At 37.4% G+C, this 21,590-nt stretch overlaps 1 protein-coding gene across 3 annotated transcripts in view; it reads left to right on the top strand.

The window, feature by feature from the left end:
• chst15 (carbohydrate (N-acetylgalactosamine 4-sulfate 6-O) sulfotransferase 15) overlaps window positions 1-12,334 on the top strand; it is a 28,774-nt gene extending 16,440 nt beyond the window's left edge. For all 3 annotated transcript variants that reach the window (XM_082142225.1, XM_082142226.1, XM_082142227.1), the window contains 7 exons: window positions 6,028-6,857; window positions 7,627-7,966; window positions 8,221-8,364; window positions 9,044-9,200; window positions 9,372-9,528; window positions 11,093-11,240; window positions 11,406-12,334. In XM_082142225.1, coding sequence (XP_081998351.1) covers window positions 6,429-6,857; window positions 7,627-7,966; window positions 8,221-8,364; window positions 9,044-9,200; window positions 9,372-9,528; window positions 11,093-11,240; window positions 11,406-11,590 — 1,560 coding nt within the window. In that variant the 5' untranslated portion in view covers window positions 6,028-6,428 and the 3' untranslated portion in view covers window positions 11,591-12,334. The remainder of the gene's footprint in view (window positions 1-6,027; window positions 6,858-7,626; window positions 7,967-8,220; window positions 8,365-9,043; window positions 9,201-9,371; window positions 9,529-11,092; window positions 11,241-11,405) is intronic.
• The last annotated feature ends 9,256 nt before the right edge of the window (window positions 12,335-21,590 follow it).

Here is a 21,590-nt window from a genome sequence, read left to right as displayed (position 1 = left end):
AGAAAGTTGAGAAGGTTTTACTTAATTTTGGAACTTTGATATTCACTCAAATAATCAACAAGTAAAACAAGTAGAATATTATTTTAAGTTCAAGCTTTAATTTCTACAAGCTTGAATTGAGTACTAAAATTAAATTCTTGCCTGATCTAACTTATTCAATCTAAAAATACTTTAGTTTTTTCTATAGTATTTACTTCACCACAGAATCTTTTTTATCAGTGCAATCTGTTGATTTGTCATTCAAAACCTTTTGTAAAATGTTTTACAAACTGTTTTTGTGCAATGAAAATGTCACTTGGTTTGATTTTTTGTTATCTATATTGCACTGACATTTATTCTTTTTTTAGTGTTGCATGATTGTCCAAATATTTATTTGATGGCTACTGATATCAGATCACACTAACTTGTGACACATATTCTGCCCCTTCTACTGCTGTGCTTCTCCTCACAATATTCCAAGTATTGCATCCCCCCCAGTCCCTCCCTCATGGTGTATTGTAGGCTACAACTTAAGCTATGACTCCCCCACCCCCCACCCCCCAGATCCTTGGCATCCCCTTGCATCCACCCGGATCCATTCCTGCATACTCTGATCAATTAGTCATGGCACTGGCTGGCACGGACAGAGTAGCCTCTGTGCTCGGAGGCAGTGGTCTTGACAGCTCTACTGCCCTCTTTTTATGACTCTGGAAATGGGTGAGGGAGGGGGCTCAGAGAGATGTATGTGAAAAATGTCCTGCTGCACTGATAAAGGAACATCACAGCATCCTGATACCAAATGCTCATTCAAGAGTATTACCAACCCAACATAGCAACAAAGGCTGCATCCGAAATCGAATACTCTCTTAAATAGGTACTTATTTTTAATAAGTAATTACTTCACAACCGCTAAAAAAGTACGTTCTATATAGTTTGAATGTGTGTAGTATGAATTTATTTGTCCGCCATGCTGTCATTATCATGTGACCTATATCAGCATCCGCTATGTCGCTTCAAGGCCATTCATGAATCTTCTCCTGCGTTCTCATGGGATAGTAAAGTATCCATCATATGCACACTTCAGAATCTCACCGGAAGTAGGTCATCAGGGTACTTTTGCCTAATGTTTTATGAGTACTGTGAATTCAGACATACTTCTTTTCGGGGCGTTCTGGAAACCTTTTTGAAATAGTGATAATATTTTTAAAGGGCCTGAACTGCATTTTTATTAAAGGGATATTTCACAGCTGGAAAGATTAATGTGTATTTAAATTGGGTCATTTATGTTGTAGAAATGTGAAATTATTTTAGAAGTTGGTGCCTTCTAGACTGAGAAAAGCCATAAAATGTATTTTTGGCTCATGTGGATTACAACAACTCCCAGAATGCACTTGCTTCGCTGCCCTACGAGGCCACTCCCAAGCCAGGCCTAGCGGTTACAGAGGGCAGTATCAGAAGAAATTATACAACTAGGCTACTAGTTGACTCGAAACTGAAAAGATGCCGTTTTATCGTGAAATCCCACCCCCTATGGGCGGGACGAAAATATGCAGAACTAGCTCCTACTACTGGCTGTAGTCTCTAGCCTCTGGCCAAAAAAGCCTCCGATGACGCAAAATGACGATTTTTGCGTCATCTGAGGTTTTTTTTCCAGACACAAAATACAGAAATCTCTTGTCTCAGGGGGACATGAGGGAGGTAAGCACGGTCATTCGAAAATACTTCCAGGTTTCTACTGATACAAAGCTTAATGCTAATCGGTGAAGTATCCCTTTAAACACTTTACAATGTTCTCTGAGGTCTACTTACGATGTTAGCAAGATTTTTACATTAAAACAAAAACATCCTAATTAATAAGTAAAAGGCTTGAAGTAATAACTCTTGGTTGTGGACTTGTGGCAAATAAATAAAGTACTTGGAGTTAAAACACATAATTGACAGGATAACGGTGTTTCGTGTAAACGAATTATGAATGAATGACCATCGTTTTTCGCAATGTCATTCTTACATTCATTGTTCATCATCTTTATAATTCACCTGTGAACCATGCCTTTAAAATTTCTAAACGGTAAATAATTACTTTTTATTTATTTTTAAATGACACATAGTTGTGCACAAATTACACACTAAACACATAACTTTGTAAATGATAACAGAATTTTCATTTTTGGGTGAACTATCCCTTTAACCTGTAAGGACCCTTGAATTGTGTCGGCTTTGCATAAACAACATCGAAAGCATCAATAGGCACGCACTTTGTAGAGCTCCTCACTTGTGGTTTTGATTGGCAGGTATAATGATGGAGCTTCTCAGTAATGAATCATTGAGCTGTGGACTGCTGTGGCGTTCCCGCAGCGAGTGTTCATTTCAACACTAACGCATCCTCTCTCTGTCCCGGGCTCCTCCTCTACTTCAGTCAGATCCATAATGAAAACATGCTCGCAGATGCCACCTCCCCACACTTAGAGCTGGGTTTGTTATTCTGAAATATATTTAAAGTGGCAGCACATGTCAGCCCAACCCCATGCTAAAGTCATCAGAAATGTAACGCTTGTGCTTAAAATAAACACCCACGCTGACAGCGATGGAGGTCCTCATTGCTACGCTTTACCTCAAACTCTTATTTTCGGCACGGATAGCGAGACCTCACTTATTTTCAATCAACGTGACTCAGACGCACAATCTGTCACTAGGATGTAATTTAAGGTCAGCGTACACATACAAACGCTCCCAGTGTCTATTTTTCCATAGCAACACTGATCAATGACACCTGCCTTCATCTCCATGGGAACACACATGTCCTCCTTTGACTACCTTCCCTCTTTTTCTTTCATTACTCTCTCTCCATTTCTCTGTCTATCACCCTCTCTCTCTCTCTCTCTCTCTCTGTCTCTGAGCATTATACAAACCATTTCGTGCACAAATAGGAAATTATCTATCATTTATGAGACCCACATCTATTTATTAGTTCAGCATGGATTACTGTGGTCTGTGTGGGCTTCAGTAGAGTCACATTTCTGTTAATGATCTCCCCAAGGTAAATTTAACCACAATTAGGCGGTAAATAACAGCCCTGAACTGTCTGATGAAATGATGAAGGCAAACCCTCCACCAGAGGATCCTGGCGGCCCTTTAATTTGCCAAAATAAAAGGAAGAAACCAAAACAAGGTCAAAAATGTGTTTTTTTTTTTTAGGTTTTTAAAAACCCTGCTCTAGAATTTCCAACCCCGCATATTCAGCAATAAACAAGCCATTAGGTCTACATTGAGGAGAAATGCTTTGCTGTTCAGTTTTGTGTTTTTCCCCCACCAGCCTGACAATCTCTTCCAACATTTGTAGGAAGAGATTGCAAGGAAGTGTCCTTGAGTTTAATACAAACACACAATTACAAGGAAGATACATAATTAGAGCATGCTGGTCCTAAACATTCACTTGTGGACATTTATCATGAATGAAGCCATTAGTTTTAGCAAAGAAAGCCGCGGTCATATAGGGATTGTCAAAGTTTTTTTGGTTTTTTTTTCCCGTCATCTACTGAATTTTTAGTCAACGATACCAGGGACACCGAAACACCGGGGAACATGAAATTTGGTGGGCATGTAGCCCCACTAGACTTTTACGGAAAAATTTCGTTTGGTCCCCGGGGGCCACTCCCCCCCCGCGCTGGGCCCCCCCAAACCCAAAAAATGCAGTTTTTCCTAAATAACTACCTGAACCGTGGCACCGAGGATGAAGAAATGTGTATGGTATGTTGGTCTTAAGGGCCCACATCAACCTAGCCCATAATCCCTCATTTGTGATTTGCGCCCCTCCCATTAAAAATGAAAATGCAATATTATTCTGCTTTAATCGCCCCTATCTTCAGTTGAGATGTTCAGAACTGCACCATAGTTCATGTGTATGATTAACTTGACATCCTCTGGGGGTATGCTAAGTTTCGTAGAATTTCATCCATGGGGGGGGGGGGGGGGGGGTATAAAATAAATTCATTTATGTGCACATTTAGTGACTGTACACTCATCGGCCTGTAGATGGTGGTGTTGAGCGAAGGGTTGCTGGTTTAGGATGATACTGTCACACACACACATGCAGGAATACAAACAAACGCAAGCATGCACACACACTGACATCCACACGCACAGACACACACCCATACACACACATACAAATCCACATGCACAGACACACACACACAAACACACACACATGTACGCACGCATACATACACGCACAGACACACACACACACACACACACACACACACACACACACACACACACACACACACACACACACACACACACACACACACACACACACACACACACACAAACACAAACACAAACACACACACAAACACACACACATACACATACACAGACATGCACATACTACTACTTTTTTTAGGTATATACATAAACACGCAATACAGCCAAATTGCTCCACGTCATTTATTTTTGTGGAAAGCCAGTGCAGGCCTGAGCGGCGGTCATATTTTGTACCGCCATGCGGTACATCTAGTTTTTTATATTATTGTGAAATATTGGTGATATGTAGACCTACATTATAATGAAGTGATACATATAGCAATTTTGATATTTTTTCAATGTTTTATCCAATAATTCATTTCATGGTTATGAAGCGTCTTGCTGTTTCCTTGGTTGTCTTGGATACTAAATAGGTTTTCAATGGCTGTCGTGACTCGTGGTTATTCATTGATTTCACACACCTGTTCCTGATTTAGATCATTAGTTTATTTATAGTCATCAGTTTCAGTTGTTCTTTGTATGGTGTTTACTGCGGTCTTTTGTTTTGTGTAATAAAGTTACTACTGCATTTAGAGCCGCTACTTCCACTACTCCTCAGCCTAATCACTACAGTTACTTCCTCAGGTGAATGCGATTTCTGTCTTATCATCACAAAAATGTTGTGGTTACTGAAACTGGTTACTGTGGTTTGATAAACCCTCTTGAGATATATATACATTACTGTTCAAAATTCTGGGATCAGAAAGATTTTTTTGGAAAGAAAGAAATGCATACTTTATTCAGCAAGGGTGGATCAAAAGTGGCAGTAAAGAAAATGTATGTTTCAAATAAATCCGCTTCTTCTGAACTCTTTTCATCAAAGAATGATTTGGAAAAAAAAATTATCAGTGTCCACAAAAATATTAAGCAGCACGCCAAATCAGCATATTAGATTGATAATTTAGCTTTGCCATTACAGGAATAAATTACAATTTCAAATCTATTAAGATAGAAAACAGTTATTTTAAACTTTACTGTCATTTACAATATTACTGTTTTTACACCATTTTTGATCAAATAAATGCAGCCTTTTTAGTGAGCATAAGAGACTTCTTTCAAAAAATACAAAAAAATCTTACCGACCCCAAACTTTTAAACAGTAGTGTAAATGGTGTATACTTGTATGCATAAATACTTCTATCTATACACTTTCTGCATAATAGATACTTCTAAGACACCAAACCTTTTGTTTTCGACTTCCTTTGGTGTGTTCAGGCCTTAAATAGAGCAGGTCATACCCCCTCAAACCTCCCTGCACTTCCATCTCTTTTCTCTGAATTTCTGCTTCAATTTCACAACACATTTCTTGTATCATTTGTATCATTGCCAGGAATGGAAGAAACCATAAGTAAGAGAGACACAGAGAGCAGGAAAGAGAAGGAGTGGAGGTTGTCAAATAAATGTATCTATTAGCTTGCAGCTGGTCTACTGTGTTCTTAATTAGGCCTGTCCTGAGGCTATAATGTCTAAATGGATTACGCCCTAAACTCTCCAAAACACACATACACTGTGCAGCCGTACATGCATACCCACACACACACACCATATGTCACACAGTCTGTGGCCTGTATGATGTTCCTGCCATCCTTTCTCTGATGCTTATCCAAACCCCATCACAGAGTTACTGGCATGTGTGAGAGACAGAAACGGAGTATTACCAACATCCACTGCTTCCTAGACCCAAATCAATGAACCATCTTTGTGTATTTACGGTTTATTGCTCTTTTTTTTGTCTTGCAGGAATAGACCTTTCTGTTATCTGAGCTTCTGTTGGGGCGTTTGTGACCTTGACAACCAAATCTGCACTGTGTTTGTGCTGGTGCGCTGTCAACCCCACTGCCGCTGTGTCATTTGTGGCAACTAAATTGAAGGAGTGCTCCAATCGTCTTGCCCCTCGCCACGCGTGCGGGAAGCCCTGCTCATTCCACTGTCTGTCTTCCTGCCCACAAACATCCCATTATAAACAATGACCTGAAGCCATATAGCATCTGCTCCATGAAAGATGTTGATTTCATTGGCAAAACACCGCTCTTTTGGGTTATGGTGCGCTGAGCGGTATGATGGGGCAGACCTCATACAATAACTCACATCGATGGGATTCACTTTATATGCAAAGTGAACACAACTAACGTAATACAAAAATGGACCACAAGCATGGCCTTCTAAACGCCTTTGATGAAAAACTGGAGTACTACAAAAACAAGCCCAGCAACAGGTCGATGAGTGTATGGACTTTCATAGAGAACAACAGAGCACAACATCAAGCATGGGGCCCATGGACACTCTGGTCTGTACGGAAAATCAAAATCTTAAGCTTCCTTTTTGGACTAACGGTCACCGTTCTAATCATGGCGTCTTACATCTTGACGAGGGACCAGAAAGGGCTCTTTTTAACGCCGTCACCGTATCACCTTACCGTAGTGTCTCATCTGGCACAGCAACCCCTTAATCTGTCTTTCACTACTGACAACACAGTTGTGAGAGAAGTTGTGAGGAGGATTGTAGCCAAAGTGGATTTCAGTCGTAGAAGAGTGCCTGACCTGGGAGAAGTGAGAGAGAAAGAGGCAAACGTATGTGCATTTGAGTTACATTGCTATATATATAATTGCAAAATATACTTGATTTTTTAACAAATAAAAAAACATTAAAAAAACTAAACAAAAAAAAACATTGTTGCTTCATTGGACATTGTCAAGGATCTCTGGTAGAACATTAGGCCCATAGCATTAAAAATACAACATAGTATTTCATTTTACACATGGGGTACTTTTTTATCCCTCTATGGTCAGATGAAACAAAAAAAATGCTTTTTTTGGCTGCAAACACTTAATATGGGTTTGGTGCATACAGGAATAACAAAGTACCCCATGTGTAAAATGAAATACTCTGCAGTATCTTTAATGCTTGAATTTTCATTTACAATGCAGACTTATTTTTTATAGCCATCTTTGATCATATTCACCAAGGGGGCAAATAATTCAGTACTGTAAATAATATCATGCCAAACCAAAAACGAGTTGTTTTAAAAGTCAAAGGATATGTCAGTAATTCATGAGTTGAACTGGAAAGTTCAAACAGCATTTACTTGAAATAGAAATATTTTATAACCTGATAAATGTTTTTACTGTCACTTATGATCAATTTAATGCCTCCGTACAGAATAAATGTATTCAATTCTTAATTAAATCTCAATAAAGATCAATAAAATCTTACTGACCCCAAACTTTTGAACTGTATTGTATAAAGCAAATACACACCTTCATAGATAAACATGTGCAAGCTACACTCTGTCAAATCTTAGTTTACTATCATAAGCTTTCTGGTCTTTCTCGTCCACAGATATTCACTGCTATTCCTCGAATATTTCTTCCCAATCTCAAGAACCCCTGCTGGTATGAAGAATTCTTTGGGAATATCACAGCTGATCCATATGGGAAAAACTTGTATGCCCTTTACTCAAAGCGCTTCCAAGCAATATACGACCACCTGCGCAGAGCGTTTCCAGCTCACCTGCATCAGCATGCAGGTAGACATTACCGCCTGCGCTGCCTGCCCTTCTTTTACATCATCGGCCAGCCCAAGTGTGGCACCACAGATCTCTACGACCGCTTACGGCTACATCCAGAGGTCCATTTCACCACGATGAAGGAACCACACTGGTGGACACGAAAGAGGTTTGGTGAGTTTCACAAAAAAAGATCATTCGACCATCGGTTTAAAATGTGAATTCATGATGCGGGTTGGTCTTTGTGTCAAGAAAATGTCCATCCCTCCCATTTTCTTACAATGCAAAGCATCTGCTTAATGTTAGACAGATCATTGGGTTCCATCACATTTATTTTATGACACAATTTTTACAGCTACAGAACAGATGCCATGTAATTCTGTTTGCAAACTTTGAAATAATTGTACTTTGTTTTCCCCTGGTTTAAGGTATCATCAGGTCAGGCAATGCTTTTCAGAACCCCTATCCACTGAACGACTACCTGGATCTTTTTGACCAAGCAGCCAATCAGATTCAAGATCACTTGATGAGCAACTCCTCCAAAAGCCACAAAAAAGTCAACATCATAATCGGTAATAATTATTGCGTTTCAATCGTGTTTTAGGTTTAGTTACTTGTGTAGGCCCTTTCTTTAAGGCAGGGATTCGCAAACTATTTGTAAGCCGAACCTCTCTGACCTAAAATATTTACTTGAAGTACTCCCTGAAAATTTAAGTTAATATTTCAAATATTTAACAACACAATGGCATGTTCATGGTTCTCTGATGTCGGTTAATAGTCCCATGATATGCAGGTACAGTAAACAAATAAATATACTTTTTTTTAGTAAGTGCTTTATTTTGATTTGTTTTTATTTTAAGATGATTTATTTTAATTTTACATTTTTATAATTTAATGAATTACTAGCTTTCCATCAACTCATGAACTCCAGTTTTAGGTATTGTATAGTTTTTGAGGCTGCTGAAAGTTCTCCAATTAAATTCACATCGTCTATAAACCCAGACTTTCTCATTAGAGGTGCCAGATGTTATAGTCAAGGTCTTTCCTCTTGTTATTACTCATACCAGAGGTATTAAAATAAAATTAGAGGCATGAGAAATTAAATCAGCAAAAAACAGCCCAGACAAAAACAAACACTAATATCATTCATCACATTATCCCTGTCTTCAAATGAAATATCAAGTTGGTTGGGATCAAGCAGGATTGTAAACTTTTACTAATAATCTCATACACATTTTTTTTGATTGACAGGTGAAGCGAGCGCATCCACAATGTGGGACAATAATGCTTGGGTTTATTTTTACGACAATGGAACGGGTGTGGAGCCTCCTTTTCTGGTGCAAGACTTCATTCATGCTGTCCAACCAGATGCCAGATTCATTGTGATGCTCAGAGACCCAGTAGAGAGGTACCAATCCAATTTTCAAATATTTATATTTACAGTATATTCATCAGTATCACTATGTTCGGATATCATAACCAGTATTAGACTACTGTGTGAGAGATGCTCTTTAGATTGCCCTCTTACCTTTTATTGTGTTTCTCTTTGCACTGTGTGTATTTGTGTGTGGGAGAGCAGGCTTTACTCAGACTATCTATACTTTGGCATGGCTAATAAATCTTTGGAGGATTTTCATGAGCGAGTATCAGAATCACTGCACCTGTTTGAGGGCTGCTTGGCTGAGAGGTCCATCCGTTCCTGCATTTACAACACCACTCTCAACAACCTGATGCCTGTGAGTGCAATATAAATCATGATCATTACCTCACATGTTAATATTTAATATGATATTGCTATCTTAAAGGGATAGTACACCTAAAAATGAAAATTCCATCATTTACTCAACCTCATGTCGTTCCAAACCTGTGTGATTTAAAAGAGATGTAGTAACGATGCATTGAAAGTGAATTGGGAACAGCTGTCAAGTTCACTAAAACTATTCCTTCAGCTCATTAAAATGCTATCTTCTCAACGATAGATGGATATGTCTCACCAAAGCATCACAGTTGGTAATTCTCATTAGGGATGGGGCTCAAATGTGGCTGGTGTGAGTCAGAGTCAGATTTTGTTCAATGTGATATGATGTAATTGGTTCAGCCACCAGGTGCAGCCGTGTAGATAAGATATGGGATGAGCTGTTCTGGCTCTTCCCCAAAGTTGTGCAGCCAGTAGATGATCTTCACCTCAGGAGAAAGCTGTTGGAAGGTGAAATGAAAGCAGTTACAGAGAAATCTAAATGTGTTTTGAAAAGTACATTGTTTTTCTGCACTGATCAGGGGATTAAAGTCATGAATGTTTGATTTATGGCTGTGATGCTGGTTGATGAACCAGAAAAACTCTGGATTGCTGCATCATTGCTGCTTAGTAGTAAATTGGATGCAATATAATACAAATAGAGGGTTGTGCACCATTCAGAATCGAATTAAGAATGTCTATTATATTCTGAACTGAATCTGAACTGAGGTATCATTTGAATGATTATTTCATTATAACTAAATTAATTGTCATTATGTGCACCATAGTAACACGTTTTCTGAAAACAATTGCGTGGTGGAATATACATATATACATACACACACATTATATATTTATATATCTCTTTTTTTTTTTTTATGGCTGAATTTTTTCAACATCAAGGAATTAAATAATAAAATGAGTTGTAATTTGTCTCAACTTGGAATTCCTACTCATAAATCAAGATATAAGAATGTTGTCTACTCCTTATATTATAATAGAATATATTAAATACATAAAGATATAGTAACTATATCACCATATGCATCTAGCAATACATAAAATTCTGTTATAAAACTGAAAGAATTAAAGATTGTCTCATGTTTTGTTATACTGAACCTTTGGGTCCCTCTGTTGGTGAACACAATAAACTAATGCATTCACTTCAACAAACTCTCTTAATGATATGTATTATGTTGAAGAACATAACAAAACAGTCAAAACTGAACAAAAACAGTCTCAATTTCCAGTAATAAAAAGGTTTGAAAACAAGCAGAGTTGTTATATTTACAGCAGAAATAGGGGGGACAATAGGTTGAGAACCAGTGCCTTAATACATCTGACAAAAGATTTTTCTACTGTAAATGTGTCTATTTTGTGTATGCATTACTACCACTATACTGATACTATGCATTGTTAGGTCTATGTTGGGAACTGTGCCTTTTACTGTCTATTTCTGAATCTCTTTGAGCTACTTGTCAATGACTAGCGCAGTTGGTCTGTTTAATTGTGTCTGTCATGAATTCCAAAGAGTGTGGCACTGTATTTCTCCTCTGTATTTGTAGGTGAGGCTTCAGGTGGGACTGTATGTCATTTACCTGCTGGACTGGCTGAGTGTTTTCAGTAGAGAGCAAATTCTCATCCTACGACTGGAGGATCATGCTGCCAACCGGAAAATCACTATGCGGAGAGTCTTTGAATTTCTTCAGTTGGGTGAGTTTCGTAGTTTTCATGCTTCTACATACATAAAGTATGATAATGTGGGTCTGTTTGTTTAACCTCTGAAGTCTTCATAAATTTGTCATCATGTGCAAATAAGTGCAAGTATCTATTACAGTATTTCACTGACCGTGTGTTTATGCTTCATCTACCCTTCAGGTCCTCTTACTCTGCAGAAGGAAGCAGACATCACAAAGAGTCCCGCCTCAAACACCAGACGACCAGCCAATCGAAATCTAGGCCCAATGCTGCCCATAACCAAGGAGATCCTGCAGAACTTCTACAGGCCTTTTAACCAGCGCCTGGCGCAGGTGCTGAAGGACCCTGCCTTTCTCTGGACGTAGCCCTGATGAAGAGGGAATGAACAGACATGGATTATTGTAATAGATCAAAGTGAAACAAATTAAACTCTAGGCTGGTACTGGGTGGCTGGTATCACATTTGGCCAGAATTTAAATTAAAGCAAACTTCTTCTAGTGATACCACTGACTTTATTTTTATTTATTTTTTTGCTTTGGTTATTGGTGCTGGACACTTTCATTATTGCACTTTGATACTCAGAGTATTTGGTCACAATGACCACTGAGAAATTAACAATTTATTTAGTCAGAATGACCACTGAGAAATTAATAGACGATTTATTTAATGTATCCGTTATATGGATCTGGAAGGTTTTACAACTAAATTAAAGCATACATAAACCGAAAAGGCAGCATTAAGTATTAACATACACTAAAAACAACAACAAATAATAAAACATTGCTGTCAATGTTTTGGCTGTTATAGCTTTAATCTTTAAGAGTTTAGCTCTAAGGAAAATGTGAGAGGGCCAACTGTTGCCTGAAAAGTCAGAACGTCACCTCTGTTCAATATAAAACAAGACAATATAAAGGATTGTGGAAACAGAGCACAAAAGCCATCTTGGACATTGTACTGGGTGAATGACATCTGGTGTCACTGTAATGTAATTTTATTGTTGTAATCTGTTATTGTGACTGTACAGAGATCAGGGCAAGAATAGATTCATTCCTACTTGATTCAACTTTGATATCTTCTGATTGAATTGCAATAAATAGTGTTTTTTAATAGTTTTTCTCTAAAACGCAATAATTTGTCAGAATAAATAATAATAATAATTATTATTATATATTATTGTTATTAAAATGAATCATAAATCATTAAAGTCACTGATACTGAACATGGAAACTAATATTAATACAACACTTTCCAAGGCTGTCAATACATTACAATAATTGATCACTCATATATTTCAGAAATGTTGATGTAAGATTATTAGTAAAGTAATAATAATAATAATAATAATTCATTACATTTATATAGCGCTTTTCTCGGCACTCAAAGCGCTTTACATAGAAGGGGGGAATCTCCTCAACCACCACCAATGTGGTGGTACCCTATGTGTAAGTACCCTAACAAAGACTGTGAATATTAAGAGCTTTTAAAATGGTTACTGGTGAAAATCTACAAAAATAATGAAATATTTGTAATTTAGCTTTAGGCTATATGCTGCTTGCAATTTATTTTTGTATAATTGGCAATCCCCCAGTTTCACAGACAAGGTTTATGCCTAGTCCCAGAGTAAAATGGAAACTTCAGTGCCATTGTTTTGTCTCAAGATGCAAACCAGTAAGGTTTTTTTTTTTTTTTTTTTGCACATTTTTAACAGCTACTTAGATGCCCTAATTGAACTAGGGCCTAAAAAATCCTGGCTTAATCTAAACCCTGTCTGTGAAACCAGGCCTATATGTTTACTTTCGAATGGCAACCAATGGAGAAAAGTAATTTCTCACCTCTTCAGTGCATTTAATGAAATGCTATGTCCTTCATGACATCAGATGATGATTTTCGGATAGGGCTGGAGGATGGAGGAGCAAGGGAACTTAACATGTTTTGGTTCACATGATGCCCTTTTTTCTCCAATCCACTTTCTTCTTCTTGGTTTTTTGGCGCATCACATCCTGTGTGGATATCGCCACCTACTGTGCTGTTATGTAGTCAGGGATTTTTCTTTTTTCCAAAATACACACACTTGCATTCACTTACATGTATTTTTTTTGTTGTTCTGCTCTATCTCTAAATACTTAAGTGCCCAGGTATCGGATGGCACTACGTGTTCAGCTTCTCCACGCTGAACCCCTTAAGATCTAGAGTGGGGCTGAGCAACTTTTTAAGTTCCCCTGTAGTCAATTTTCTCCCATAAACAACTTAGAACGTCAGTGGTGAAAGGCATAGTTCATCATAACATCGTGATATACGTAGCCTACATAATTCACCGCTATTGTTAAATGTATCTGATTTTTCATTTCAACATAAAAATATATCAGGATAGCTGGCTTCTCTTGAGACTCACCTGCTTCGCAGTTAATGAGAAAATCATTAAAAAAGCCCGCCTGCACATTGACAGGATTGGTTACAACGTAGGCCTTGTTTGTGACGTAAGAAATACCATAAATTTCAAACCCGTTTTTGAGACTGTGTTTTCTTCACTGCAGTTTTAAGGAGAAAATACTATAAAATAGCAATGGTGTTATGAATTTGCACATGGTTTGGCTTAAATCATATTAAAAACACCATATAAACAACATTAAAAACTTGATTATAAGCTTGAAACTTTTAATTAAATTATTTCTAGCCCTGTGCTATATTCTATCTCTATTAAATTCGATAACCCAATAAATAGCCAAAAACATCCGTATTCTTCTTACCCTTTTTTGGTGCTTTTTTTATCCTCCATATTCATATTTTAGTTATTGTTTCTTTCGCATTACAGTACTCACATAAACCATTATCATGCACTCCAATTAAAAACAATGATGAGTTCAGATACAAATCCACTTTGGTGACACAAATGCCGCATTGACGGTGGATCTCACTGCGTTATCGTCAAAGGGGAAGTCGTGGTCGCAAGGGCGGCGCTCGTGAGCGCTCTACGGCCTCATAGACTTCATCGTCGGCACGCGGCGGCCATCTTGACATAAACACGGTATTCGTGAGTACTGCGTATTCGGACGTTTATACTCATTTGATGTTTAGTTACTATACACGGCATATAGCCTACAGAATTCACGCTGACTCGCTGAGACGAATAATATAAAAATATGCATAGCCGTGTAACATTTGAGAGCGATAACATATTTTGAACCACAACTTACATTTCTGTTGGTTGCTCAAAGGTATGCTTCAGAAGTTATGGAATATATTTCATAAATCATGGATAACAACTACTAGGACTAAAGTGAACTTTATTCAGACGTTGCCATTCCAGCGAAGATACTCTGGACTGACAGGTGAGTAGCCAAAATGATGACATGTTGATTTTGGGGTGAACGTCGAAATGATCATAAATACGAGTTTCCTAGTTAAAAATGGGACACGAACGCCCGCTCGGGGCTTATTTTGATACCCAAGTTCCCGATTTGGGCGGGCTATTTATGGCAGTAGGAGAACGATTGCTGCACGTGTCATCAAAGTAATTCATCCATAGGCCTATTTAAATATGAATAGTCATTCGGAGGGTGTTGTATGAATTATACTCAGTGAAAATAGCCTGCATTTGATTGAAATTCCAGAATCGTCATCAAGCTGGCTATCTAGATGGCACGGTGAATGATTATATGGTTGACAATGAATGTAACTTTCTAAAAAATTAGAAAAAAAATTCTACTTAAATCTACTTATTTTCATGTTGTTGTTATAGGTAATCTTTACACTGAATTCTAATAAACCTATTTGATTGTATAGGCCAGGCTGTGGCAGTGTATTCTTATTTATATTAATTTATTTTGCCTCTACATGAAGTACGTTTAGCATTTTTGTCATTTTCGGTGACCTAGACTCCTAGTTAAGGGGTAAGCTAGTTCCATAAAGAAAATTCTGTCATCATTTACTCGCCCTCAAGTTGTTCCAAACCTGTAATATCTTTCTTCTGCTGAACACAAATAAAGATATTTAGAAGAATATGGGTAACCAAACAGTTGATGGGGCCCCATTGACTTCCAGAGTATGGAAAAATTACTGTCAACTGAACATAAACTGTTCGGTTACAGACATTTTTCAAAATATCTTCTTTTGTGTTTAGGAGAAGAAAGAAATGCATACAGGTTTGAAACAGCTTGAGGGTGAGTAAATGATGACAGAATTTTCATCTTTGGGTGAACTGTAAGGATGGCTGAAGCGAAACAGTCGTTCCGAAGCTTTGCGAGATCCCGAAGCGCAGATGTGTCGAAACACTGATCCGAAGCGTGATTCGAAACACCCATGTCACGTGACTATGACCAAACGAAGCCTCGAAGTGTTTCACTAGTGTTTCATCAGGTGTGGTCCGCCGAATCAGCGTTTGATTGACACGGTCGGGAACAGACCACACAATCGCACATCTGTATAAAAGAGAAATAAACGCATTTTGACCTCGTGGGTTTTTGTGAGAGGAGTTTGATTTTGAGATAGCGGATTTTTGGTGATATAGTGACATAGTGCGATTTGATTAGTTATAGGCAATTTAGATTTACATTTAAATTTACACAACACATTGACTGATAGGCTAGAGACAGACAGAGTATACATATAGTGACACATTAATAGATACATAGATATAAATATATATAGACAGCTAGATTAATAGATAGATACATATATAGATAGATTACAGATACATATATAAATACATATATTATAGATCGATACATATATAGATACATAGATTATAGATACATATCTAGATACATAGATCGATTCATATATAGATAGATTTGGATAGATAGATAAAATGGAGGCTCCCCAGAAGAGATGCCGTACATCAGTGGTGTGGGAGCATTTCCATTTAGAAACCCCAAATAAAGTGAGATGTGTGTATTGTGATCGGCAGCTAGCCTACTGCAACAATACATCATCCATGATGCGCCATTTGACAAGCAACAAGTGTCCCTTGTGAGAGGATTTTTTCAAAGGCTGGAGAAATTATCTGTAAAAAAAGAAGTAGGCTAAGTCCTTCCACAGCAGATAAATTAATATTTTTGAATAAAAATCTCTAAAAAAGTGAGACATTGTGGCTTGATTTCTTTTATTAATATTCATTTTTCATGACCAAAATAACATTATGCACAGTGAGGAGCCTATAGGTTACAAGCTTCACATATTAGAACATTATAATAATAAAAAAACAACACATTTTTTTAATGGCTCGTCAAGGTTGTTTCAGATCAACACCTGCAAGTGACCACTAGGTGTCACCGTTGAGACGGGTGTCGGATTGATTCGAAGCCTCGAAACAATATGGCACATTTGGTTCAACTGTTTCATTGGTTCACGAGGCCTCGATTTTGCCATCACTAGTGAACTGTCCCTTAAAATTTGGATCATGATGCCTTATGCCAGAACCTGAATTTTCAGACAGGAATGTTGTTCCAGGATCAACAAAATATGTTGACTTCGGAACATGTCTTTCTTGGCAAAATCAGGATGTGCTTCTTTATGGTAGGATTTAGCCTACGGTTTTAATTCCAACCATTATCACCACTAGGGGGCAGAAAAGACCAATTTAAAATATCACGGAACCTTGTGGAGCCTCAGCAACTGTCCCTGAAACCAAACCAGTTAGTAACGCCAAGAAACATTGATAGCAGATATTCTCAATCAAACAGGTCCACAGACTGTATAGTATGGGTCAGGGTTTGTTTAATTTTGAAGGGACCAAATTTTGTCACAAGAATAGTAAAACCTGAATTCTTATGGAATATGGTATATAAAAAGAACAAAAACAATAGAAGTCAATGGAAAGTCCCCACTATAATAGATAAACACGTCAGTGTACAATAATTATTTGGACAATAACAGATTGCAACCATTAATCAAGGAACTAGCTTGACAAACTGTTAAATCTACCATGTAGGCCTAACATATTTTACAATAGCCTAATTCTAAATGTGAAAGTTAATTTATATTTGGAAAGAGATTTTCTTTTTACTGTGTAGGCTGAAGTTTATTTGTATGTTGTTGTGGATGTGCTAAAAATTTGAAAAACTATGCAGTCTTTGATCACTCTGATAAGTTTTAATAAGCTTTCACTGTATCATTGAGTGTCTGTATTAAGAGCTGTGGGGGAAGGCAGGGTCATGCCTTACATACTTTTTTCTCTCTTCCTCTTTTGCTCTTGTATGACCCTTGACCCAGGTCAGATTGTCCACTCCAATTAGTGATATTATTTTCAGCAGCAGTGTTCTCCACAATCTGACCATTATTGATCAATGATAACCCACAAATTTACATGAAAGACGAAAGAGACTGGCTGGATACATTCATTTGGCTTTTTTTTTTTTTTTTTTTTTGACAAAAAAAAAAAAAAGGACTCTAAATGGACTTTAAAAAAAAACTACTTTATTTCAGCATTGCAATGTCCTTTTTTATATGGAAAAATGATATATCAATCTGGAAAGGTTTACAAAGCAATTAATTGTGTTTTTCATGCATGAAATGTCCATTTCCTTTAAATAGAGAAGAGACTATAATAGAGAACATCTTAGGGGGCAAATACTTTTTCACATCTCTGTTGATGTGTGAACCACCAATGAGGAAATGTCACTGTGTCAGACAGGAACTGCTTTACAAATGGTTATAGGTTGAATTACTGAGATGGAGAAATGTACATTTTGATATTTGGGTGTAGTAAGGTGATTTTTGTTGAAGTGATAAGCAAATATTTACACATCATGGCAATATTTGAGGTTCAAATAAGACTGGGATAAGGCAATATTAATTCTATTTTTGACAATATGTATTAAGCAATTCAACTGACACAGATACTATGCTATAGTTTGCATGTCTGGTGGTCCCCGAGTGCTTAAATAGACACAGAAAAGAAAAAATCTTAAAATCTTTACCGGGTCACAAACATTGTAAGCTTAAATGTTCTTCTGCAATAATGCTGCCCAGCACCTTGAAAATTCACTATTGCTACGCAGAGCCTTTTAATGTTCAGTTAGTTGAGCTAAAAATGTCAGGCAATTCTTACGTTGAGCCCTTTTCTCCTTTTGGTTTTTGTATGCCGAGGAAATTAGGACTTCCGAAGATACACATCAGCGATGTTCACACATCAGAACTGCACAGAGATGTTTTTGACAGCCTCTTGTTTTTGTAGGAGAGATTTTCTATTCAAAATAGCACAAAACATCCTCAATTTGTTGCTGAGAGATGACAATCTCTATGCACATCTGAACCAGAACACAAGGCTGTTTTGGTGAAGCATAATATTAAACATTTCTTTGTATGACATATTATTAATATACCTCGCTGAGATTTGACTCACGATGAGCTGGCCACACTCTGATGGAGTATGACATTGCAGACACACACCCCTCCACACACATTATTCATGGCTCTCTGCTCCATTTTCTCAAACACATTTCTCACCATGTCTGCCTCCTTTTCACCTGCTCTTCCTAGAATCCTCGGAGAAATACAGAGGTGCCGTATTTCTGTGGGTGGATGGAGAGACAAGTGTGCGCATGACTCATTCTTTGTTTGTCTTTAGCTGTAATCTCTCAGAGGGAAAAACATATTGTTTCAGGGAGATTGTTTTCAGGTCTGTAGATAAAAGTGAAGTTTTGATTGGCTGCCTGGTGCTGTTTTGGGGTATTATATTGCAGATAAGAACAAATGCTCTGTGCATCTTTGGTGGTTTGGTGGTGCATCCTGTCTTTGACGTTCTTGCAGCATTCAGTGGTTTTGATGTTTGTGGAATTCAGCTTTGCAGCTAAAATGTGCGAATGGGTTAAGGCCCCGATATATTCACGACAAAGTTCTTTTTCACTTAGTGGTGAAAAGAAGTTCGAAATAGCTTTGCAGAGGTTTAGGCCTATTGTTAGCAAACATCCTGACGCCAGCCTTGCTGTCTTGTTGTCAACAAATATTTTTGCTGTTGAATAGTCTATTAATCTCATAAAACCTATTTTAAGGGCCTGGAATAACATGGTTTGACCGTTGTCAAATATGCCAGATATTTCCCCAGGATCATCGTCCTCATCTCTGCGCATAGACAGGCTGTCACTCAGCACGCAGTTACATTGTTACGCCACTAGGTAAGGGACAAGGGGCTGTCTTTAAATGAATCAATAAACTGCTCATTCAACGATCACGTTAAAAAACGCTGATTCATTAAAAGATATAATGAAACAAGGTGTTAGGCCTAATTATTTTAATATTGAGTTCCAATTTTCAAGGCTCAGCTGACCAGTAATGCGTCGCATGGGTAACGCTGAAGCTGATGCTTCACTTAATAGAGACCAATGGCATTGATTCAATGCATTGGCCAGCGCTGATGCCATTAATCGTAAATACCCTTAAACGTTTAAAGGATGATAGAACAAAGATTTCGCTTATGTTAATTTATTTAACATTCAATACACATGCACGAAGTTCAAAACAAGAAGGGTATAGCCTTATGAAAAAAGAAAACACGTGAATATCGCGGTTGTTGTGGTTACTTGCATTCGTCTGCGGTTGGGTTGTCAGTATCGCGGTACTACAATATTGCGGTTATCGCGACAACCCTAGCTATTTCTAAAAAATGCGGCAATTCCAACTATGCAAGGGCAATCTGGCAGTTAGATCGATAAGCAGTATCGGTAAGAGTAGTAATAATGTTAAAACCCCTAACAAATACCCATCCCGGTATAACAATAACCGCTATATATGGCAGTTTCCCTCGTGGTATCAAATATCGTTATTTTTCAACACTAATGCCCAGTCCTAATAAAAACACAGTACCATTCATTGTAGCAGTTGGCCTATTGATGACTTCTGAGAACAGAGAACCTGAAGGAGATTGGTCTATTCAGTTTTCTCGAAGTTAATTAAAAACACATTTTCAAAAGCTGAAATGATTTCCTTGTTTTATTTATTAGTTAGAATAGGTAATAGGTATAACTCAATGTTTGAATTAATTGCAAAAGTTGAATAATTGATCAAAGCCTACTGATTAATTGGGCAACTAGGCTAATCATTCTAATAATCTTTAGATTAATCGATGATCAAAATAATAATTTGTTGCAGCCCTAGTTCGAAATGACACCACACCATTTCAGTCTTCGATTTCGCTTTAAATATATCAGGGCATTCATGGATACACAGTTGTTTTAAAATGTATCGATATTGTTTTATATTGGATATATATCAGTAAATGTTGGCAATTTAATTTAATTTTGCATGCTAATTTCCCTAATTTGTATATGTAGATTAGATTACTTTTTAGTTAACTGAATATTTTCAGTTTATTTATTTTTTCTTGATTCGTTTGATTGCGCACAGGCGAGGACCCAGTTTAAGTCGATGAGGAAGATTTGAGCTCATCTGGATACAGAAAGTTCATTGAGTTTAGTTCAGTTCATTGTTTTGTAATATTTTAATTGTAATTGTATTTTGTAATGTTGCATCGTTCATATTTGCCTGTTCAGGGACAAAGATGGTGTTTTAGTGGCCGCCGTTGTCACTGCAAAACAACAACAACATTCATCTTCTTCGTGTGGTGTTGAACATGAAAAGTGACGCAGTCTCTGTTTATCTGTTCTCTTCATAAATAAATAAATGCATAGCTTAACCTGCAAGTTCATGATTAAAAATGAAAATGACAACGAAAACAAAAGCGTACTAAATGCTTATTATAATTAAAATAGGAAATTAAATGACGTGTAATAATAGATTATGACAGATTTTTTACAACCTTGTCCATTAAAATGATGGACAAAAAAAAATCCAACCACAGCATCTAACATTATCTTTAAAACTCTAATAATTTGATAACACTTAAATTTTTCATTTCTAAATGCAAATCTCAAAATTAATATAAATTTTTTACATTGTACATTATGATGTTGTGATACTTACATTTAGTTAGATTATTTTATTTAGACTTTATTTGTGGAGTTTTCAGCACCTCTAGCCTGATTTCCTTGTGCTAGAATGCAGTGAAATTACACACACACACACACACACACACACACACACACACACACACACACACACACACACACACACACACACACACACACACACACACACACACACACACACACACCACTTTCACCCTGCCCACAGTGGTAATTTAGGCTTGATAGAGAGCGCTTTGGGCTGCAGGGCATCCTCAGATGGATGATTTTGTGATCCATTCAGACAATAATGAGTATGAATTTGATGCATTGGCCGCTGTGGGGGAGAGAAGACAGCCACAGATGAGTTTGATTGGTTCAAAAGTCAGTTTTTGACTTCATGAGACTTTATGATGTTCTTCAATCCTGTTCAATTTACTAAAGGACACCTACTATCGAGAATGTT

The sequence above is a fragment of the Leuciscus leuciscus genome, assembly GCF_965113295.1.
Source record: "Leuciscus leuciscus genome assembly, chromosome: 17".
NCBI lineage: Eukaryota > Metazoa > Chordata > Actinopteri > Cypriniformes > Leuciscidae > Leuciscus > Leuciscus leuciscus.
This window is presented reverse-complemented; position numbering and strand designations above follow the sequence as displayed.